The 24,014-nt window shown below is 51.0% G+C and overlaps 1 protein-coding gene across 2 annotated transcripts; it reads left to right on the forward strand.

The window, feature by feature from the left end:
- Window positions 1-2,727: 2,727 nt before the first annotated feature.
- On the forward strand, window positions 2,728-16,489 carry CAVIN1 (caveolae associated protein 1). Of its 2 annotated transcripts, none has more exons than XM_040245303.1 (2): window positions 2,728-3,351; window positions 9,445-11,214. In XM_040245303.1, the coding sequence occupies exons 1-2, from the start codon at window positions 2,881-2,883 to the stop codon at window positions 9,655-9,657; spliced, it is 684 nt and encodes a 227-aa protein (XP_040101237.1). In that variant the 5' UTR covers window positions 2,728-2,880; the 3' UTR covers window positions 9,658-11,214. The 2 variants fall into 2 exon arrangements, with proteins under 2 accessions (XP_040101237.1, XP_040101236.1); XM_040245302.1 differs by lacking the exon at window positions 9,445-11,214 and adding an exon at window positions 14,062-16,489 and having other exon boundaries at window positions 2,732-3,351.
- Window positions 16,490-24,014: the final 7,525 nt, after the last annotated feature.

Here is a 24,014-nt window from a genome sequence, read left to right on the forward strand (position 1 = left end):
GGAAAATGCAAAGCATCAACCCTGAATGCAAGCTGTGGAAGGCCGGACACGATTCCAAATGAAGAGAAACTGCTTATTTTCACTGAAATGGGGTGAAGTTCCTCTGGGAAGGACTGTTTGGCTCCCATTCTGAGAGCCGGTGTTAATAGAGCTGGGGCACCCAGGCTCAGCACGCCCCCTGTTGGATTTAGCGGATATTTAGTAACAAGAGAAACCGGAGAGCATCCTGTCTGATGCAAATCCGGGCGAGCAGCACGAGGGCTCTTTCTGCGAAATTCTCAAAGAGCCATCAGATGAGTCAGAGACATATTCACTAGACTATCTCGCGGGCAGCACGAGGGCCCTTTCTGCGAAATTCTCAAAGAGCCATCAGATGAATCAGAGACATATTCACTAGACTATCCCTGGGATATAATTTGACTCATCCAAAAATATGGACATTCTTTTCTGAAGACCAGAAATCCCTTCCTGATGGGAGAGTCAGAATGGCATGGACTTGATTCTTTTTATGCATGCAACCACAAAAACAAGTCATCCCCCAAAACTTCTCTTCAGGGTCCCCCAATGTAAGCTGTACATGTCTATTGATAGACAACTGGTTAAATAAGTATAGTACACCCTTCCCAGGTGACTCAGTGGTAAAGAATCCACCTGCCAATGAGTTCGATCCCTCGGTCAGGAAGATCCCCTGGAGAAGGAAATGGCAACCCACTCCAGTATTCTGGCCTGGAAAATCTCATGGACAGAGGAGCCTGGGGGGCTACAATCCATGGGGTCACAAAGAATTGGACACAACTTACTAAGTACACACATGCACATTGGAAAACAAGGCCTCTCTCGTACTGATCTGAACAATCTCCAAGATATATATTAGTAACTGACAAAAAGCAAAGTGCTGATATATATATATGATGTGCAAAGACTTCCTAGAGAAGATTCCACAAGAAAATAATTGTTGTCCCCTGAACCAGAAATTAAGTTTGCTTCAGATAGGGATAGAAAGAAAACTCCTTTTCACTATATTTCTTTGTGTGCTATTTGCAATTTGTATCTTATGTGTCACCTATGAAAGCTAATCAATATTTTAAAAATAAGAACCTTATGAAGGTCCAGTTAGTCTCCTTACTGTCACTCTTCTTTCTCTCCAGAAGTCTTGTCAATTCTCAGTGGAAGGAACTTAAAGTGTTATAACACATTTTTAATCAAATTCTAAAATCAACAGATAATCTGTGTTCTAGTATATAAATACATGTGATTTTATATACCATTCATTCTATTTTAATTTCAGACAAAAGAGCCACTTGTTGCTGTGGAAACAGCAACTGAAGTGTCAGGGGAAATATTCTGTTCAATAGCTGTTGGGACTATTCCAGATGATTCCAGGCTATCCCAGACAGTGGGTTCCTCAGCTTCTTTCTAGGTTGGTGGCTTCTCTGACTGGATTAATAGGGCATGGCAATTTTCCATGCTTCCTAATGATAATGCATGCCAGATGAGAAGTGACCTTTTGCCAAGATCATCATTGATCCAGCTGGGGAAACCCAAGGTTGGTTTCCTAACCAGGGAAAAGGTTTGCAGCTTTTCTGGGGGAAAGGGGGCTGGTACTGCTCCAGTGCTGTGCTAGAGAGAAAAACTGGGGAGAATGGGCATTGTCTCCTAGACTTCTTGATCCTGCTCAGAACTGCCTGCTCCCTCGTACCCATCATAGTGGGAAATATATTTGTAGGTTGACAGGCAGGTGGCACAAATGGGTAGTAGCATCTGCCCCTCCCTGTGCTGGTAAAAGATACAGCCTGCTAAGATGGAAAGTGCCAGAGAGGGGTCCTGACACCTGGTTTGAGCTCCAAGCTAAGATGAACTTGCTGGCAAACCTCCTGGCAAGTCATTTGCCCTCTCCAGACCCTCTGTTTTCCGTTTGTCAAGTGAGGAGGTGGGGTCTGATATTTCTGCAAAGCGCCATAGTCTCTGGGCTCCAGAGAGATGGGTGAACTCCCTGTCCTGCTCTCCGAGCTCAGTGTCAGCCAGGCCTCTGGGGCATGCAGAAACAGAGAAAGGTGGATTTGAGGAAACACAGAGAGAGATGAGCAAAAAGCTCTAGTTTCTATTTTATTGTCCATCTTTATCCTCCTCTGTTAGGATAATTCTAAGAGGGACCTAGAGGAGCTTGGAGGCCCCTCACCACCACTGTGGCTCTAACGTGTAAGTTCTTCCCTTCCTTCGCAAAAGACCCCTCAAGCTTTCTCGAACAGTGCTGGGTAACTTGATGGGGTGGGTAGTCAGAGGTCCCTTAGAAGAGGCTTAGATCCTTTCCCTCTCTAAAACGGGACACCGGCAAACACAATAGTTTGCTCGTAATTTCAGGATATCCTGTCCCACCTGACGACCTGCTCTGTAACTTAAAAGGCGGAGGTGGGTTTGCGGGTGAGAGAAAACAAGCGGGAGGGGAAAGCAGAGCAACACTCCAGGACCTGTTTCCCTTCCCAAGCGCACATTCCTCCGCCCCAGGCCCGCTCCCGCCGCCTCCACTGCCAGCGGAGGCCCTGGTCTCCCGTTCCAACTATTCCAACCATCCTAGGAAGGGTGGGGCGCTCGGCTCTTGGGTCCCCCTGGGCTGCCCCTCCTTCTCCAGCATCGGTCTCCCCTTCTGCCCCGGTCCCTCCCTTTCTGGGGTCGGGCCAGCCAATGGGCGACGAGACTCCGGGGTTTGGCCTGGGATTCGGGGAACTCACCGATCCCCCGCCCCACAGTTCTGGCCACCATCCCGGTGCGCACGGACGTGGCTCGAGTTTCCTCCGCGCTCTCTCTCGCTCTTCCTCTTCTCCGGGTCTCCCGCTCCCGCTTCAGCTCCACCCGGCCGGCCCCGCACGGCTCCGGGCAGCCATGGAGGACACCCAGCTCCACATCATCGAGCAGCCGCTTTCCGGGTACCCCGACACCGGGGACCAGGGGTCCTCCACCATGGGGGCTCCGGCAGCCGAGGAGCCGTCGGGGGCCGGCTCTGAGGAGCTGATCAAATCAGACCAGGTGAACGGCGTGCTGGTACTGAGCCTTCTGGACAAAATCATCGGCGCCGTCGACCAGATCCAACTGACCCAAGCTCAGCTGGAGGAGCGGCAGGCGGAGATGGAGGGCGCAGTGCAGAGCATCCAAGGCGAGCTGAGCAAGCTGGGCAAGGCGCACGCCACCACGAGCAACACCGTGAGCAAGTTGCTGGAGAAGGTGCGCAAGGTCAGCGTCAACGTGAAGACCGTGCGCGGCAGCCTGGAGCGCCAGGCCGGCCAGATCAAGAAGCTGGAGGTCAACGAGGCCGAGCTGCTGAGGCGCCGCAACTTTAAAGTCATGATCTACCAGGTGAGCTGGCGGGCGGACCGCGCCCAGAGGCCCGGCGTCCCCCGCCGGGGGAGCCGGGTAGGGGGATCTGCCCGCGGCGCGGCTCTTGCGGCAGCCTGACCCGGCTCGGGGGATCCACCCTCTTTCTACGAGCGCTGCTGCGGTGGGATGGGTGGGCGGGCGGCGGGCTCCTGGAGCGCTCAGAGGGGCGCGCAGTGCACACCGCGGCTCCTCACCCAGCCGCTACCTCCGGTGTCCAACGCGTAGCGGAACCGAGTTAGGGGGCTGGACTCAGGGACACTGCGCCCCGCAGATCGCTCCCGACCTGGCTTGTCAAAAGTCTTCCTACTTGGAGGAAGTTTTGGGGAGAGCCGGGGTGCCTGGCGACCACTGGGGCCCGCTGTAAGCGGACACGGGCGGCGCGGCCCGGGTTTGGGGCCTCCGGCGCTGCCCGCCCGATATAGCGGGTGATTCAGGCCTCAGGCACGCATCGCGGGGGCTGCGCCAGGCGAGGGACGCGGCTGCCAGCACGCCCCCACGGACCCCGCATCGGCCTCGGCCGCCCACGCCGCCCCTCGCTGCGATCCTCTCCCGCCTCCCGGCACTTTCGGCCTTTAGGGACACCCTAACCCGCGGCGTGCCCCTACTCCTCGGCCTGTTGGAAGCAGCCGAGCGAGGGTGGTGGCCCGCGGCGTGAGGAGTCCTGAAGGAGCTGGTGGAGGGGAGGGGACAGCACCCCCCCGCACCTTGGCCCCGCGGTCGGGGCGCGGTGAATCACCCCGCATGCCTGCGGGGGCGGCCGAGGAGCGGGAGTACAAGAGGCCGGAGGCTGGCGCGCCCCAGGCTCCGCCCAGTAAGCTTGTTGCTTCCTTTGCACCTCTCCCCGTTCTTCCCGCCTGGAAAAAAAATGGGAGTTTTTGTATCCTAACCCCAAGTAAACCAGGGCATTTCAGGATCGCTGCTCTTCTCCACTCTGTCGCCCAAATTCCATTAGGGGCGGGTCTGAGCCGAGGGCTCGGTGATCTTGGGTGGGGTGGGAACGTGCCCAGCCTTGTATTTCTGCTTCCCTCGGGCATGGTTGATGTTCCCACCCCAAGGAGGTGCGATCGTGGGGGCCGAGGGGTTAGTCTATGTCCCCTCGCTCCCCTCCCCGCACCGAAGGGAATGGGAACAAAAGAAGGCCCGATTTCCCACATCCCCCCAGGGAGAGGGCCTCTGTCCGGGGAGATGTGGTTTCACTGACAGCTCAGAGGCCCTCCTTAGCTGGGTTCTGAGTGACCATCAGGGATGGCGCGAGGTCCTTGGTTTGGTCAATGTGGTGGAGCTAAGAGAAATGCAGATTGAAACAAGCAACTTCGGGGGCAGTAGATATAAGTGAGCTGGCACTCATATGAGAATAAGGTGGTGGGACAGAGCCTGCAAGGTTGCTCTCCCCTTTCTCTTCCTCCCAGGAACTCCTCCCTAGAGGTACTCAACCTTTAAACAGTTTACTACACACACCCCCCTCCCCAATATAGCACTAACTGATAGAAAACATTTGCCCAGAATTGTTTCTACTTACTTTAACTGCTCCGAGGAAGCAGAACGGGGTGAGTCTTGCTTGGAGAATCCCAGGGACGTCGGAGCCTGGTGGGCTGCCGTCTATGGGGTCGCACAGAGTCGGACTCGACTGAAGCAACTTAGCAGCAGCAGGGGGATGAGATTTTTTTAAGAGAACTGCCTAGCACTGGGGTTCATCTCACGAAGGAGAAGAGGGCAGGGCTCTGGGACAGCGGACCCCCTCTATCTTCTCTCCAGAACCTGGTGTGGGAGAGGGGAGCCACGAAGGGCTTGTATGGTTGACCCTTCTCATTCAAAATGTCCCAGACATCAGGACCTGGGAAAGTTCTCAGCCTGGAGGTAAACCTCTTTACGTCAAAGACGGAGATTCTGAGAGACTTCTGTGCAGAGGCCAACGGGGTGTCCGTTACTGCCTCTAGCCAGGTGGCACAGATTGCGTATCTGTATATTGTGTATCCACGGTGGGGAGGGGGTCTTAATCACAGGGTGGCTTTGATTGCATCAAGGCCAGTGGGGGACAGAGGGTTGAGGTAGAAGGAATGACTCAAGCTGGAGACCCTGAGCCCCCAAACCACAGGGGAAATAACTAATACCTAAAGTGGTCCCAACCCACAGAGAAGCTCTGGGAAAAAAAATTCCAGCAACATGGGTGGGGCCCAAGGCAGCAGAACTTCCCTGAGTTACAGAGCAGATTTCCAGGTGGGGGTGAGGGGGTGGGGTACTCAGCTGTTGGAGGAAAGCAGAGGCTGCTCCTCCCTGAGGCCTGCAGGCCTGGGAAGAGAATGAGGTAAAAATAGCCTCGTGCCTTGGCAGACCTAATAGGGAAGCTTGGGGGCAGCAACATTTATGATAAAGTTGGGCTGAGGGGGTAGGATGTTTGGGTGGCCAGGCAGAGAGATCTGGGGAAAGGCTGCCCTGGGATGATGTGAGTTTTCCAGTTGGGGAGGGGATGGTGTTCCCCACTGCAGAGGCGGGAGGTGATGATGTGGCAAAAGGGAGACGTGCAGGGAGCGTGAAGGGGTGGGAAGGCGCCAGCTGTGGGATCAGGCCATTTGGTTTACCACACCTTTTTCCTGGGGGATAACAGAGGGAATCCCTGGTGTGGTCCCACCCAAATTCAGGGAACTGCTAGGCATAATGATTTCACAGGTTAAGATTGTATTTGACAACCCTCCCCTTCACACACACACACACACACACACACACACACACACACACGAAATTCATCCCCTCCCATCACAGGATATCAGAGCCCTCACCTTGAACTCACTTCTGAGTCATTATTGTCCTTCTTTGGCATTTCCCTCCTTGTCTCCCAAACAAAAACAGCAGTTTGGCGTCCCATCCTATCAGGCAACACCTCACTAGGCAACAACAGCCAGTGAGGGAGAGAAGTGAATCCTACTAGTAACTGAGGGGTCAGTGGACCAAGAACTGCTAGGAAGACCAGGCCAACTACAGCCCCTTGCAAATAGGAGCGGCTGTGCTCAGTAAGGAGGGCTTCCCAGATGGCTCAGCAGTAAACAGTCCACCTGCCAAGCAGGAGACTCCAGTTCGATCCCTGGGTCAGGAAAGAAATGTCAACCCACTCCAGTATTCTTGCTTGGGAAATCGCATGGACGGAGGAGCCTGGCAGGCTACAGTTCATTGGGTCGCAAAGAGTCGGACATGACCGAGTGACTTCACTAGATAGCTAGTACTCTTGCCTGGAAATTTGCATGGACAGGGGAACCTAGTGGGCAATAGACCATAGGGTTGAAAACAGTTGGACACAGCTCAGTGACCAAACAGCAGCAGCAACAGTGCTCATTAAGGAGCCGATTCTCCTAATCCTAATACCCAATCCTAGTTTGGATGTTATTAGAGTTCTTTTAGAATCCAGAAAGGGAAGCTAAAATGGAAATAAATGTGTTCTGAAGTGGTTTTGATGAAGCAGTTAGTGACCTACATTTGGACCCATCAGACCTGCTCTAAGGGCGTGAGGGCAGGATGCATTTAAGGGCTTAGATCGTGCATGGGCATTAAAGGGGTGGACACCAGGGCTGGCGTGAGGGCCTGCTGGCTTCTCCTCCTCAAATCCTAACCCAGACTATAGCTCTTCCCTGGACTCAAAGCAAATCAGGGCTACCTGGTTCCAGAAGAAGCCCACACTTTTCCCCCCAAAAAATCATCCCAACTTGGGGCTCTGGTCCCTCTCACCCCTTGGTGGCCTAGTGGAGAGTGTTTATCATATGCTTCTTCCAAAAAGCTAAGTTTGGGTTGTTTTTCCTGGTCACTGGATACAAGTGTTACTTGCTCAGTTGTGTCTGACTCTTTGCAACCCCATGGACTGTAGCCCGCCAGGCTCCTCTGTCCACTGAATTCTCCAGGCAAGAATACTGGAGTTGGTTGCCATTCCCTTCTCCAGGGGATCTTCCTGACCCAGGGATCGAATCCGAGTCTCCCTCATTGTGGGCAGATTCTTTACTGTCTGAACCACCAGAGAATCCAAAAATCTACCACTGGATCCAAAACAGGGAGCATATTCTTAGAGGTATTCCTAAGACCAAAGGAAATCATACTCTTCCCTCTGATTTTTTAAAAGTGAAGTCTGACTATTGTAAAGGTCAAAATCAGAAAAGGAGGAGATGGGCAATTGATAGGGAGAGGGAATATTGTTGCTAGGCAACCAACCACAAAGATGAGTGGTGGTTTGTTCCATTATTTTGAACTATCATTGTGAATAGTTCATTCTGTCACTATAGACTTTTTGAGCTGGAGGATGCTTTGGAGATAGTCAACTTCAGGTGTTTCATTTTGTAGTGGAGGTAACTGAGGTCCCAAGAGGGGAAGTCACTTGCCTATTGCCACTCAAGCACTTGGGGGTCAAAGCTGAGGCAAGGGCCCAGGTGTACCCCCTTCTTCTGCTATACTCTGCTCCTTGCTTCCTCCTTCTTTTCTTGGGCTATGCTGCAGAAATTGGGGTCCTGGCTTCTTCATTCTCTGAGGGAGATAGCTGCAGTTCTGGCACTGGGACAAATTTGTGTGTGTGTGTGTGTGTGTGTGAGGGCACATGTGTTTGTGAGGTGTGTGTGTGTGAGGGTGTGCATGTGAGGGTATGTGTGAGGGTGTGTGTGGGGGGTATGTGTGGAGGTGTGTGTGTGAGAGCGCTTGTGTGTGAGGGTGTGTGTGTTGAGGGTGTGTGTGAGGGAGTGTGTGTGTGTGTGTGAGGGTGCGTGTGTGGGGGGTATGTGTGGAGGTGTGTAAGGGTGTGTGTGTGAGAGCGCTTGTGTGTGAGGGTGTGTGTGTTGAGGCTGTGAGGGAATGTGTGTGTGTGTGTGAGGGTGTGTGTGCAGTGTTAGCTGAGTGGCTAAGGTGGGTGGCCATAGCTGCTCAGCCGCATAGTGCTGAAGCTGAGGCAATGTGTGGTCACCTGGCCCAATGGCTGTTGAGGGGAGGGGTGCAGGGTGTACGGAGTGGAGCTCTCTAGCCAGCAGGGACCACATCAGCTCCTTTCTCCTCAGCCTCCCGGCCACTCCCTTCTTCTCCCTGTATCCTACAGGGAAGGTGGGCCCTTGCTATGTTGGGTTTTGTGACTGCACACCTTAACACTGCTGTCGCTGGAGTCTGGCAGTGCCCACAAATATCCTCTCCCCTGACTTCTCATGACTCCAGAGCAAGAGCGGCAGCTCAGCCCCTCAGGAAGGAGAGTTGGGAGCTGCTGCTGGGTGCCTCAGGACCTAGGCTCACGGGTCATTAAAACGGCTTTTTTTTTTTTTTTCCTTTTGGCCCTGCCACATGGCATGCAGGATCTTAATTCCCCAACCAGGGATTGAACCTGTGCCCCCTTCAGTGGAAGCGAGAAGCACTAACCACTGGGCAACTACGGAATGCCCAAAATTAGCTTGGTTTTTGATCCTGATTTCTCTGTGCTCCTGGGTGTCTGATAGCCCATGAGTCGGGGGGGGGCGCAGATGGGAGGAAGGGAGGCAGGAGGTGGGGATTAGGCCAAACGGAAATAGCCAGAACGTCCCTCGTCCACGCCTCGCCCTCCTTATCCGGGGCGGCACCCGTGCCCACCCTGCCCGGGGGAATAACTGGGATCAGCTGCCTCTGACTCAAGACAGTGAAGTTGTTTACCTTCTCTTTTCCTCCTTGGAGACTCCTCAGATGGAGTCTAACAAGTGGCCTCTTAGAAAACGCCTTCCCCACCCCCAGCAGCCTCTTGCCTCCACCACTCCAACCCGTCATAGCATCATTCCAGGACCATAGCTGGGTCGGGGTAGAAGGCAGGAGACCAAGGATGGGACTGGGGAAGATTCTAGAGGGAGGATGGGACGGGGTTCTGATTAAGTTGTGCTTATTAATTCATGGGCCTGGGTTTGTCCCCCTGTTTCCACTCCAGGGCCTTCTTGATGAAACCTTGAAAGTGTGGTGTCTTTCCATCCTAATATTTGTGTGCTCCCCTCCCCTCTACTCACCAGCCCCCGTTCTGCATGCCAACCAAGGCCTCCTCCTCCCACACCTATCTGCACCCACCCCAAGCCCCACTTAAACCCCTTTTCCTCATCTTAGCCCAAGAAGAAGCTGAATGCACCCTCAGACCGGGCCACACCCAAGATCGTGCCTTTTGATCTTCTGCCTGAGACTGAGCCTTTTGACCTGAAGCCTGAGACAGTGCCTGACCTCCCACCCTTTGACCAGACGCCTAGGACCCTGCCCTATTACCCAGAGCCCACTGGGCCTCTGCCCACCCCTGAGGAGCCGACAGCCGGTGGGGGTGCTTAGGGTCTCCTGGCTCACGTGGGGCCGTGGGCATGGCATGTCATGAATCCAGTCCACCACCAGCTCACTGCTTAGCAGCGGCCAGTCTGGAGTAGCCAGTCTCTTCCGAGCCACTGCCCCTTGTGAGTGGGTGACGGGTACTGTGCAAACACTTGTATTATGGAATGTTCAGGCAATCGGGTGGGAGGTCATGGGAAAGGGCGCTCCTCTGCTTCTTGGCTTCCATCTTAATAGTAGATGCTCCAGACACCATACCTCATTTGCACCCACTGCTGCCTGCATGAGATTGCCTGCAACTTCCATGCTTCTGTTTTTTTCTTATTTAATTGGAGGACAATTACTTTATAATATTGTGATGTTTTTGCCATACCTCAGCACGAATTGGCCATAGGTATACTTGTGTCCCCTCCCTCCTGAACCCTGCCCAGGCTTCTGATTGACCTTCCCCCGCCCCTTCCACCTCCTCCTCAGGGACAGGCCAGTTTGGCTCGAGGGCCAGTTTTACAGAGGACACTCATGAGGCCCAGACCAGGGGTCTGTTCTGTGTCCTTTCCATGCCCCTCCCTGCAGCTGGGGAAAACTACACTTATTTTTTCCAGTTTCTTTTTTTTTTTTTCAGAAAATGTTTTGCAAAGAGATCCCTTATGTTTGCCAGATCCTGCCTTTGGCAGGGCACCCAAAAGCTGCCAACTCAGAGAGGCCAGGAGGGGGTACACTTTTGCTGGATCTGGCCTATCTATGGCACAGTGTTTCTCCATTTTTTTTTTTCACATGATCATTCTCCTAAGGAGTCCTTTTAGACATTTTTCTTCCTAATTGTCCTCTTCCCCATGAAATTTTAACACTATAGATATACTATATATACCCGGTCTCCCCCAACACCCCACCCAAGAACCAATTTCCACCCACTTTGGGGAAACATCCTCCCACATGCTACAGTGTCATGCTAGAGCAGAAAAGAAGGTCCCTTCTGCCTTCAGTGTTTCTCACCCCCTTGTCCTGACCACCTAAAGTAGAGGTCCCGAGTTTTTAAGACTTCCCTATCTCTCACCTCTCCCCTAGTCTGCACCCTCCTCTGACACACTCTCTGAGCAGACCCCAGGTCTCTGAATGACCTCTCCAGTATCTTCTCTGGTCATTCCAGGCAGTGGTTGGGAACAGAACTGGCTAGCTCTAAGTCAAGAAAGGCCCTACCCAGAGCCATATCATATGTGTCCCTTCTCCCTGACAAATGTGAAGTGCCTGGCCAAGGACCAGGCACGAAGTAGGTGCTTGAGTAAATCACATAAAACTCTTCCTAAGGCAGAGGAGCCTAAGTTTATATAGTGAGGTTGGGGAGAGGAGAGGAAGGAGCTGGGAGCTGTCTTATGATTCCTCTAAATTCATCCCAGACTGGTGCTTTCCTGGGTTGGGGAGCTGTGTGTACTTGGTGGGGGGTCGGGGTCGGGGAGACAATGGAAGCTGTACATGCTTTTGTTCAGACCTGGTCATTAAAGCTAACTCTGGAAACCAAGCCTGTTGGGACTGGTGGTTTTGTTTAATAAAAATATAGAAACAGAACAAGCAGAGTTCTCCCTTCTTGCCACTCTGCCAGGGAAATAGGGGTGGGACAAGGGTGCCCGGCCTCTGTGCTCAGGGTTGGGGGAGGTGCTTTGGGATTCTGTTGCTGGTTGTTGTAGCAACAGGCCAAAAGGGTGGGCCCAAGACAGCACTCCAAAGCTGTGAGTCATAGGGGAAACCTGGCTTGGAAACAGGGAGAAAAGACAAAATCCATTAATGGAGGGAAAAAGCTAAAGTCATAGTGGTATACCCTCTCCAGGGCCAATTCACTGGATATTATCTCGGACTTAGGTCAAATGGTTTCTTCCCCTATCCCCTGACCTTCCACCAAGAAATCAGTTCCTCTGGTATAAGCTATCGCTCTAGAGGAAGCCTCACAATGAAGGGCAATATATATATATATATACACACCATTCTAGTCTGGCAGAGACAACTCCAAATCCTCCCCTCACTGGGATTGCTCCCTGATGTTGTATTTGAGACCTCTCATCAGGCACTAGGAAGATGGGATTGGCTACAAGAAGTCTGGAACTCTCTCTCCAGCCTTGTTCACAATTCAAGCTTTAAGAAGCCAGAGGCCAGGAAAACCAGCCAGCTCAGACTTTAGGGGTTGGACAGAGCAGAGGGGAGAATCAGGGATGCCGGGGTGGAGCACAGAGACAATGTGGATCTGTTTCCAGCAGCAGGGACTGTTTCCTGGCTCTTCCCCACCCATCACACTTAATCCTTCCCTTAATTCATCCACATTGCCTGAGCTTTAGTGAAAGGAGGCGTCCTCCTCCTAACTGTGGTGGTGTGGGTGGATTTTTAGACTAGGAGGCTATGAAGGAGAAATCAGAGCTGACATTTTTTGATGCTAGGGCTGCCAGTAAATTCTGGGTGGAGATGAATGAAGAAGTAACAGGGAATTTAGATGATGGTCCTAAAATGTTGTGTAAGAGAGAGGACTCTGGTAGCAGGGGGAGAAGTGATTGCAAAAGGAGACCCAAAGTGTACAACTGAGAATCAGAGGGACTGCTAAGACTGGCTGGGAGCCTCCCACACTCTGAGTGAGGAAAATACCCCTTCAATGCCTCTGCGAGTGATAAGAAGCAGAGGGATGGATAGAATGCTGCAGAATGCCCATGATAGTACCCAGCCAGCTGTGGCAGGTAGAGACTACAAGTCCCAGCATGCCCTGAGCCCAGGTCACCTTGCCTGCTGGGAGGTGTAGTTGAGTAATGAGAGCCTGAGATGGCTTGGTGCCCAGCAGAGCTGGTGCCCAGTTTGGGAGAAGAGGTGAAGCCAGCATTCCTTCTTTGTCCCTGCTAATGATATTGACAGGGAGGGAAGGAAGTTGGGAGGAGGTGCTCCTAGTTTTCAATGTAAACCAGGAAACTCTGTGGGGATGTTGATGGGAGGGAAGAGGAAAGAGGCTGGGGGCTGGGGAAGGAATTTCTATAGCAGGTGGTGCAGAGATACCAAGCAGCCAACACAAATGTGTACATGTTTGTGTGTGTTTATAGGAGGGGTCAGTTTATGTTGCCTCATTTTTCTCAGATGGGGTTTTCTTACAATTCTGTGAAATGATCTTCAGAAAACCTATTCCCTATCATTCCTTTGCACAGTGTATCTAAAGAAGTGAATCTGGATCAAAGAGACTTCTGGGTTTTGTCTTTTGGGCCAAAAACAAACCCATTCTGGGTTATGTCCTCTTTTCCTTTCTGGGCTCAATCTCCCCCACCTTCTGGTAAGAAGTGATCCTGAGATTCTGAAACGTAGGTCCAGAGTCAGGATCTTGGAAAATCTTCCCGGAATGGAAAACAGTGCTGGTGCTGGGTCTTCCCAGGAGAACTGGCTCTGAAATCTAGGATCTCGCCATTCTACTCCTAGCTCTTGAGCTCCTGTCTGGGGTTGGGGGCAGGTTGCGTGGTGAAGCAGGAATAGAAAAACAATCCCTCCTTTCCATTCCAAGGCAGGGATGTCAGAACCAGAAGAAACCTCCAGGTTGGGAAGAAAACATGTTCTCAGCTCCCAGACAGCTTCTTCCTCTTTCCTCAATTTCTACATAGGGGTGGAGAATGACCATTGGTGGAGCCAAACCGTATGGGGAGAGCGGGGAAGTCACTAACTCCCCTTCCCTAATACTGGTTCTTCTGAAACTATACGAAGTCTGGGAAACACGCTCCCTTGAAAGTAAACCTACTTTCAAGTCACCCTACTTCGGGGTCGCCTGAGATCGGCTGTGAGCTCACCCCTCAACCCAAACAAACTGCCCAAAGCCTTTTGGGCCTGGCTTGGGCAGTGTGGGGCTCTGTGCACCAGAGGGCGCTCTGCCCATTTCCAAAGTTCGATTGTGAGCTCTGGGACGCAAAGGGTAAGAACTGGTTTAGCAGGGGTGGTTGCAGGGCTTGAGAAGCGGGTTGGAGAGCCGCTGAGATACTTGACCGAAGTGCGAAAAGAGAGGCCAGACTCTGATCCGAAGCTCGGTTCCCTCTTTGCTCTGTATGTGTGCTTAGTCCCTCAGTCGTGTCCAACTCTTTGCGACCCCAGGGACTGTAGCCCGCCGGGCTCCTCTCTTCATGGCGATTCTCCAGGCTAGAATACTATAGTGGGTTGCCTTGTCCTTCTCCAGGTATACTTACTATTCATTCAACACATATTTGAGTGCTCACGAAGTGTTCAGCTCGGTGCCAGGCGCTGGGGGTACCAGCGCAGGAGTCCAGGCCGATTTCACAGGTACCATGCACTTGCCTGGATCACGGGTGCCAATGCCCGGCCCCGGGTTCGCCCAGTGTCCCCCCAAGTCTCTGCCCAACTCTCCCGCTCTGCCCCCACCCTCATCTGTTCCCTCTGATCTCCCTTTAGGATGAAGTGAAACTGCCGGCCAAAGTGAGCATAGGGAAGTCGCTGAAAGAGTCGGAGACGCTGCCCGAGAAGGAGGGCGACGAGCTGGCCGAGGGCGAGCGGCCAGAGGAGGACGCGGCGGCGGTCGAGTTGTCGTCGGACGAGGCGGTGGAGGTGGAGGAAGTCATCGAGGAGTCGCGCGCGGAGCGCATCAAGCGCAGCGGCCTGCGGCGCGTGGACGACTTCAAGAAGGCCTTCTCCAAGGAGAAGATGGAGAAGACCAAAGTGCGCACGCGCGAAAACCTGGAGAGGACCCGCCTCAAGACAAAGGAGAACCTGGAGAAGACGCGGCACACCCTGGAGAAGCGCATGAACAAGCTGGGCACGCGCCTGGTCCCCGCCGAGCGCCGCGAGAAGCTCAAGAGCTCGCGAGACAAGCTGCGTAAGTCCTTCACGCCCGACCACGTGGTCTACGCGCGCTCCAAGACCGCGGTCTACAAGGTACCGCCCTTCACGTTCCACGTCAAGAAGATCCGCGAGGGCCAGGTGGAGGTGCTGAAGGCCACGGAGATGGTGGAGGTGGGCGCCGAGGAGGAGGAGGGCGGCGCGGAGCGCGGCGAGGCGGCAGACCTGCTGCGTGGGAGCAGCCCCGACGTGCACACGCTGCTGGAGATCACGGAGGAGTCGGACGCCGTGCTGGTGGACAAGAGCGACAGCGACTGAGCCGGGTGCGGGGCTGTGCCCGGAAGGCCGTGCCGCCCCGCCTCTCCCCGCCCCCGCCCCGATTCCTTTCCCTCTACGAACTTTCTCTTTCGCATTCTCTCTCTCTCTGCCCCAAATGGGCCGAGACGTTTCTAAATTGAGAACACCTCCCCACAACGAGCACCCCCTCCAAGTCTTACAGTTATTAAGACGAGGGGGAGGCAGCCTGCACCATGGACATCCCCAGTGTAGGCGTAGGCTGGGTGGAAATGCAGAGGGCGATGATTCATGTCCTGGGGATCCAAGTCGGGAATCCTAGAGGAAATTGCTGTCGTTTCCGTGATGACCCAGGCTTGAGGCAGGCTGCCTTCTCCCTGCCCCCCACCCCTACACGCGCACACACACACACTTACCCGGCTGCTGTCGTTCCTGTTCACTGAGCTCTTTCTCATTCTGATCTCTGGCGGCTTCAAAGCCAAAATTACCATGAAAGGGAAGAGTGCATCCTGAAGAAGCCCCTTGCCTACACGGGAAACCCCATACTGGAAGGATTTGAAAGCAGCTTTTGGGAGTATCTAGGGCAGTGTCAGAGAGAGGGCAGAGTAAGCCATGACCCTACATGAGGGTCTAACACAGGCTGTATCTGCAAAGGGTCCCAGTAAGGAAGGCTGGATCCAGGCAGGGCGCTGGGGGAGGGAGGGAGGGCACTTCATGTTTATGCATCTTCACACAGGAGCACATGGCTAAGGCTCTGAAGGAAAGCAGAAAATAGTAGAAGGTGGAAATGGGCGAAAAGAGAGTGCTCATTAGTAGCAGGAGGAACACAGGACAAGGATCCCATCTTATTGGGGTTCTCAGTAGTAGGGAGGGCAGTGCGAGAGATCCATCATCCAAGAAGAGAGAGGTAAGCCTTACCCCTTACCTCTACTAGTTATGGTGCCCCCAGGGGCAGCCCATTTCTCATAGCCCAGAAGATTAGGGTCCCAGAAGAGGGCAGCACCAGGGTCCAGAAAGCTGGTATTATAGTGAGGAGGGAGGCTGATGGGAAAGAGACCAGATGCTAAAGGCCAGGCCACCAAGTTGAGAGCAGGAGGGGAGGAGAGGAGAGTAAGGAATTCCTGTGTGTAGGGCAGCCCGGCCTGGGCTCACTCCTGGCAGTTTCTTCTCAAGATCCTTCCCTAGAGCTAGTATCATAAAGCTGTAGAACATGTAGCCTTGTGGGTTCCTCTCCTGAATCTTTGGGGTGAGAGGGGTGCTGCTTCCAGTTCAAAGGCCTGACTTCTGATCAGGGTCTCCTCAGGACACTTCAGTCTCCTGTTCTTCCCCCATAAATGAGACTTGTCAGAAGCAAGGACAACCCCCTCACCCCCAAGTCACAGCCCAAAGAGGAGAGCTGAAGGCTCCCTCCTCCCCTCACCCCCTCTGCCTTATCTTCCCTGCTCTGCATTTTAGAAAATTGCAGCTAATTGTTTTAAGGGCTGGAGGGAGGGAGTCTGGGGACACGCCTTTTATACAACACAAAGCTTTGCTCCCTGCCCCCCACCCTTGGTTCCCTTCTCTCTTCCAAATGGTTGGAGACACATCAGCTGAGGGAGGATGGGGATTGTGGGACGAGGTTCCTTGGTGCTGATGGGCTGAAGGGGCCTGAGTTGTGGGCAGATCCAGTTTCCTGTGGGCTCTGGGGAGCCTCTCGTGTTGCTGTGTCCTGGTGAGCAGCCCGACCAATAAACCTGCTTTTCTAAAAGGATCTGTGTTGGATTGTATTCTTTGAAGGCAGTTACATAGGATGAGTTCCAGAGAACAGGAGGGAACCAGGGAACGAAAGAGAGATGCTGCTAGTTTAAATGTGCAGCATTTGCCTGGGCGTTGTGATTATCCCACTTAGAAATGGAAAGACATACGCACAGAGTAACTTGTCTAACGTCCCATAGGTGGTAAGTGGTGGAGCTGGGATTCTAAGTCAAGCACGCTGGCCCCAATTTCACCGTGAAATGGCAACCCACTCCAGTCCTCTTGCCTTGAAAACCCCATGGATGGAGGAGCTTGGTGCAGGCTACTGTCCATGGGGTTGCAAAGAGTCGGGCACGACTGAGCGACTTCACTTCACTTCACTTCAATCTTGTAGTGTCTAGACCGCTTCTCTGCCTTCAGAGCCTTAGCCCTCTAGACCCACCCAGTTACTCTACTCAGCCTGAGCTCTGCCCCCAGCAAATTCAGGCTGCCAAATCCATCTTATGGGAGGGAGCCTAGGGGAGGGGAAAAGTCAGGCCTGAATGTCAGAGAAAAAAGGATTCTGGTGCGTGCTAGAGATGCCAGTCATAGCCACACAGCATATTTCATTCTCCCTACAGCCCTAGGATGGGCACCTCTTTCATTGTATACCCTCTCTTCCCCATGAGCAGCCAGCCCTACCTGCTCACAAGTTAATGGATTTCGTAGAGCAAAGGAAACAAGTCATGTGAGTTCTGCCAGCATCAGAATCACCTGGGGAGGGGTGTCATTGTCAAAAACGACAATGTCATTTTGGGGGCTGTGTCCTGGCCTCGTAGTACCACCCCAAACAAGCTGAGTCCTTCCTCAGGAACCATCCATTTCCTTTGGACTCCCCTGCTGCTGACCCCGGCAGCAAGCACGGCAGTCTTGGGTTCTAAGTCCCCCAGAAAGGGTTGGCATTCCTCCAAAAGAAATGAAACTGAGGATGAAAATCCAGAGCCTGGGAGCCAGGAAACTTCCTCTCGGCCAGGAGAAGCATGCTCAGAATCCTCCTTCCTGAGAGATGCAGAAGTGCAGCTGTGAGAAGCGGGGAATGATGTCAGGACCCCAGCTGTGGAGTAATGAGCTTGAGGGAAACCAGGAAGGGCCCTGGGATACCAGGCCATTGTTTACTTTTCTCACTCAAAGCAATAAGTTTCCTGGTCCTCTCCCCTTTGTTTCTGTAAGCCATCCTTCTCACTGGTCCACCACACTTTCACTACCAACCAAATTACTTTGCTGTAACTTCCCTACCCAGCTCTATTCTGGACACCATTTTGTTAGAAGTGGCTCCAATTCTCTGAAAAGCCACTTTTCTGCTGGCCCCTGTTCCATGACATTCCTCCTTTACATCACAGTGTGGGGCCACAACTCCAGAAGCTCTGCCTAAGTCAGAAATTATTCCTTTTCCTCTTTGCTTGCAGCCGAAGGGAGGAGGAGGCTTTCATGAAATAGCTTCCTACCAATAGCATTTGATGGACATTCCAAAGTCCCATTCCCACAAAGCATCTTTTCCACCAACTGGTCATCAACTTGCCCTCCCCTCATTAGCACTATTTCCATGGGTTAGAATCAGACAATAAACTAGAGGTATTGTCTGTCGAAGGATCCCATCAAACATTATCTGTGTTGACCAAAAAAAAACAGCACAACCTAAAAGTTGAGAGTTATGTTTTCTTTGGCAGACATTATGAGGGCTTCAAGCCTGGGATACAGCATCTCAGACAACACTGAGAAACTGTTCTGAAGAGGCAAGAGGGAGGAGCCAGGATATTAAGCAGTTTTGCAACAAAGGCCAGGTAGTCGGAACATTGAAGATTATTGTTAAAGAAAATCAAACATTTCAAGTTAATGAAATTAGTGCTTCTTTATGTGTTGATTGTTAGTCGTTCAGTCACATCCTACTCTGCAACCCCATGGACTGTGTATGTAGCCTGCCAGGCTCCTCTGTTATGGAATTCTGCAGGCAAGAATACTGGAGTGGGTAGTCTTTCCCTTCTCCAGGGGATCTTCCCGACCCAGGAATCAGACCCAGCTCTCTGGAGTTGCATGCAGATTCTTTATGTCTGAACCACCAGGGAAGCCCTTTTTATGGATGGGAAGGCGCAAAGTCTGCACTCACTAAATTCATTCCACCGATATGCACCTCAGCTGGGCCTGGTGTCCTGTGTTTTCTCCTTGTGAGTCTCCTCAGGTATAGGGCAGTGGGTATAGGGGGTGGGAGGGGAGGATCCAGCAGTTTACTGCAGAATGGTGGGCAATCTTAACTTCTGTCCTGAGTTCCCTCAGCACTCACTGTCAGGGTGGCTGTAATATGGCACCTGGATTCAACATCTTTTGTTTACCGATAATTATTGTTTCGTTTAGTCGCTAAGTTGTGTCCACCTCTTTTGCGATTCCATGGACTACAGCCCACCAGGCTTCTCTGTCCATGGAATTTTCCAGGAAAATTCTCTAGGGAACCTTCCCCAGTTCAGTTTAGTTCAGTTGCTCAGTCGTGTCTGACTCTGCGACCCCATGGACTACAGCATGCCAGGCTTCCCTGTCCAGCACCACCCAGGGATCAAACCAGAATCTCTGCACAGGCACTGCAGGTGGACTCTTTACCACTGAGCCACCAGGGAAGTCCTTACTAATAATGGCAGGCGGCAATCTTTTGTCCACACCTGGGATCTAAGGGAGTTCCTCTACAGACTGAGTTATCAGGTCTCTAAATAGTACTTCCAAAGTCCTTATCCCAAGAGGTAACTTTCTTCAGGGGCAGGAGAAGACAGCTGTAAGAAGACAGTCTTACACCCGTCCAGACCTCATTTGCTCTCACCTGCAGTATTTGAACTGCCTTTAGATTCTTTCTAATCTATTCCCCATGTTACTGCCAGGTAGAGATAGAGATATAAACTTACTTATATGGTTTATTTTTATGTAGATATAGGTACATAGATTTTCTTTTTTAAAGAAAACATACTTTCCAGTTTAAATGTTTTCTTTTGACCAAAGGGTTAAAGTCTTTGGCATGGCTCACAAGATACCATAAGAGTCTGGCCCCATGGAACTTCCCTGGTGGTCCTGTGGCTGAGTCCGCCTTGCAATGCAGGGGACATGGGTTTGATCCCTGGTCTGGAAACTAAGATCCCACATGCCTCAGAGCAACTAAGCACTTATGTGCTGCAACTGCTGGGCTCACATGCCACAGCTAGAGTCTGTCTGCCACAACTAAGACCTAACACAGCCAAATAAATAAATATATATATATATATATATATATTTAGAGTCTGGTCCCTGCCTCAGTTCTTACTGCTGTTCAGTATGCTCTATAGGAGTCTGCTGGTCAAAAATGGCCCACATACTTTCAGGCCTGTGGGCCTTACCTCTCTCTGGAATAGCCTTCCTCTGAGCCACCAGGGAAGCCCATTTTCCATCTCCCCTCATAAACCAACCTCTTCCCCAGTCATACTAATCATTTCCTTCTCAGGGTTCCCATAGGACTCTATGTCAATAAACATTTGTTGAACGAATTTTAAAAGTTTATTGGAATGGTCATAAACTCACCTCAGACTGGCTTCAGCAGAAAAAGCCAAAATGAAACAAAACAAACATACAAAGAAACCCACCAAAGCTGAAAATAAAAGTCAAGAGAGTTAAAGTAATCGAAAAGGTTTCCAATGGTAGGTCCAGGAGTGTCTGATTGCAAGTTCTGATGTAACATCACTAGGAATTTCTCTTCCTATCTCCTCTTCTCTGCTGTGTTTTTCATTAGCAATTAGATTTTCACCGTGTGTTCGCAAAGATGACCATCAATAGCTGCAGGCTTATGGCTTGACAGCTCAACAACCTCAGTTAAGAGGATTTCTTTCCAAATCTTTCCAGAATTTCATTTACGCTCCTAAGATGTCACATATTCAAATCACTGTGCCTCTGACCAAATCTAGGCCGTGGACCATTTCTAGAACTCACCTGCAGCATGGAATTGAGCGTGGAGGGAGACACTTCCATGGTGATCCAGTGGTTACATTTTATTTATTTATTTATTATCGGCTGTGATGGGTCTTCTTTGCTGCTCACTGGCTTTCTCCAGTTGCAGCAAATAAGGGCTGTTCTTTGCTTTGGTGCTCAGGCTTTTCATTACAGTGGCTTCTGTTGTTGTGAAGCATGGGCTCTAGGTGTGCGGGCTTCAATAGTTACAGCATGTGGGCTCAGTGGTTGTGGCTTATGGCTCCGGAGCAAGGGTTCAGTAGTTGGGGCGCATGGGCTTAGTTGCTCTGTGGTATGTGGGGTCTTCCCAGACCAGGAATGGAAATTGTGTCCCCTGCAGGCAGGGGACAGGCAGATTGACAGGCAGATTCTTAACTGCTGGACCACCAGGGAAGTCCTGTCCAGTGGTTAAGACCCCAAGCTCCCAATTCAGGGGGCATGGGTTTGATCCCTGATCTGAGAACTAAGATCTTGGATGCTGCTCAGCAAGGAAAGCTGATTTCCCAAAGGGAAAATGGGTTACTGTTAGGGGAAGGAGAGAAGATGATGGGTGGACAAAGAATCAGGTGTTCCTTCCCATGGATCTATTTGTGATATTGTGCTAACAGCCATGATATAATATATCTAGCTCTTGATCTGAAACATTTTGCAATTAGTGGGAGAAGCAGATGTTCAAAATGACTCAAAGAGATATTGAGTAAGAGAAGTAAAGCAAAATGCAATGGCAATACACTGAAAACAGATTCACCGTGCTTGGGGAATATGGGGAAACTTATAGAGGAAGAGGGCTTTTAAGTTATAATCCTTCACAAAGGGTAGGATTTGAAATACATGTTGCTGGAGGGCAGAGACAATATTTTACTTGATTTTTGTGTCACCTAACACCAAACTGTTAACACCTAACCTAACTGTTAGAGCCTAACAGTGTCTCATACATGATTTCATTGGTAAATGTTATTAGGTTGAAAGCATAACAAAAGAACACTGGCCAAAAGGGGAAAAAGGAACTTATGTTGGAAGGTTGCCAAGGTGTCCCATGGACACCAAGGAATTGCTGAGCGGTCAGGCTGGGAAGAGTAGGAATCAGGGGATCTCCAGGGACTTTTGAGAGGGAGATGATGGATGGCCCTCTTGAAAGCACTGACATTAATGGAACTCAGCTTGAAGGGCTCCCAGGCTCTGTGCCTCTCAGTTTCAAATTCCAAATTCCTGGCAGAGAGACTCTGATTAAGCCAGTAAACATGTGCTCACCCAGGGTTTAATCATCTATGACCGGGAGAATAGGACCATGAAATACAGACATGCCTGAAGGGATCTATTCCAGCATACGAATGGGGAGTACAGGAAGCAATTCCTAGGCAAGGAGGACTCGTTGTGAGCCAGACAGGACCCAACAGGTATCTCTTGACATAGTAGATACTCAGTATGTGTTAAATAAATGAAAGTAGTGATGTGGGACAGGCACAGTTCTCCAGGCAAAGGGAGCAGTGTGTGGAAAGGCAAAGAGGCAGTAACACTGAGGACATGATTGCTGCTGCTGCTGCTGCTAAGTCACTTCAGCCGTGTCCGACTCTGTGCAACCCCATAGACGGCAGCCCACCAGGCTCCACTGTCCCTGGGATTCTCCAGGCAAGAACACTGGAGTGGGTTGCCATTGCCTTCTCCAATGCATGAAAGGGAAAAGTGAAAGTGAAGTCGCTCATTCATGTCCGACTCTTCATGACCCCATGACTGCAGCCTTCCAGGCTCCTCCGTCCATGGGATTTTCCAGGCAAGAGTACTGGAGTGGGGTGCCATTGCCTTTTCCAGGACATGATTGAAGAACAGTTAATAAAATGATGAGGGGACTTCCATGATGGTTCAGTGGTTAAGACTCTGTGCTTCCACTGCAGGGGGTGTAGGTTTGATCCCTGGTCAGGGAAATAAGATCTCATATACTGCACAGCCAAAAAAAAAAAAAAAATTATGGAGTGTTGAAACCTATAAGAGTCTTTCTTTCTTTATTTTTTTTAATATTTTGACCACGTGGCTTTCAGGATCTTAGTTCCCCAACCAGGGACTGAACCCAGTGGAAATGTGGAGCCCTAACCACTGGACCACCAGAGAATTCCCAAAGGGTCTTGTTTTATAGATGAGAAAAGCAGGAGTCATTTTAGAGAAGAAGTTGCTGTGGATCTGGAAGAGAAGGTTGTTTATTTGTACCTTATAAGACTCAGCATAAAATAGATATCAGAAGAGAAGTGATCTTTGAAGTGCTAGGAACAGAGGAACTAGCCAAGGGAGGGGGCAGTTAGAGAGAGAAGAGGATGGATTATAAAATTAAAGCAGGCATGCCTCCCTTTAAGAAGTTGATGGGGTTGGAGGGAATAGCAAAGTAGACTGTGGGATGGTTGGAGAGGAAGAAGAATACCTTACTGGGTGCAGGGCACTTTCATAGGTATTATCTTAGGTAATTCTGATGCTTATCTGATGTCCTTCTGCTTGGAAAATCCCTGCTCCCTCCCTCCAGGACTTTGTCTCTACTGGATAATCAGAACCTTCTTTTTTGGAAACTGCTTTTACTGGATAACCCTGTCCACCCTGCTTTTTCAGAGGTGCCTGTCTGGACCAATGAAATCCTCTCTGCCAGCAATTTAGAATTTTGAGCCTACAGCTGCCAGGAAATTAGAAATTTAATTCCAATCAGATGAACAACAACAAAAAAGTGAAAAAGAATGCTTGAGGACTTCCACGGTGGTCCAGTGGCTGGGAGTCCTCCTGCCAATGCAGGGGACACAGGTTTGATCCCAGTCTGGGAAGATTCCACATGCCAAGAGGCACCTAAGCCTGTGAGCCACAACTACTGAGCCCACCAGCTGCAACTACTGACCCATGAACTAAGAGCCCGTGCTCTGCAACAAGAGAAGCCACTGCAATAAGAAGCCTGCGCACCACAACTAGAGTAGCTCTCACATGCCACAACTAGAGAAGGTCTGTGCACAGCAGCAAAGACCTAGCACAGCCTACATATATAAATATATATATGAATGCTTAAAATGGTAGCATTAAAAAACACCAGCAATCAAAACATTTGGAACCTTCACATATCCTTCTTATTGCCATGGTTAGAGACTGAACATTTCAGTAGCAGCCTCAAGTCAAGTCATGACAAGTGAATGGCAGAGCTTAGTGGGACGTCCACTTGTGGTGAGGTTCCTGGAATTATAAGGTGTGGCTGTTCAACTCTTTATTGGAATCTGGGAGAGATCTCTGATTCTTTCCAATAAGTTCCCCCCACCCTACTCTTGTTTTTTTAGTGGGTTTTTTTTTTTTTTGAGTAAGATTATAGCTAACACTGTATTCTCTTCCATCTTCACAACCTATGAGGTAGGTGCACTCATATTCTCTGTTCTGTAGATGAGAAAACAGGCTCACAGAGGTTAAGCAACTGACCCAGGGTCACACTGCTGTGTAGCTGGGGTGCCTGAGCCTGGCTCTTATCTGTCATGCTATACACTTAATTTGTATCTTCCAATCAAGAACTCTTTAATGCAAACTTCCTGAGGTCA

Source organism: Oryx dammah, unplaced genomic scaffold (assembly GCF_014754425.2).
Source record: "Oryx dammah isolate SB20612 unplaced genomic scaffold, SCBI_Odam_1.1 HiC_scaffold_8, whole genome shotgun sequence".
Classification (NCBI taxonomy): Eukaryota; Metazoa; Chordata; class Mammalia; order Artiodactyla; family Bovidae; genus Oryx; species Oryx dammah.

Bases quoted from the DNA above. Each gene is read 5' to 3' on its own strand.
- CAVIN1 (XM_040245302.1), top strand. From the start codon at position 2,881: ATGGAGGACACCCAGCTCCACATCATCGAGCAGCCGCTTTCCGGGTAC. The intron at 3,352-14,061 runs GTGAGCTGGCGG...ATCTCCCTTTAG, and splicing joins TTAAAGTCATGATCTACCAG to GATGAAGTGAAACTGCCGGC.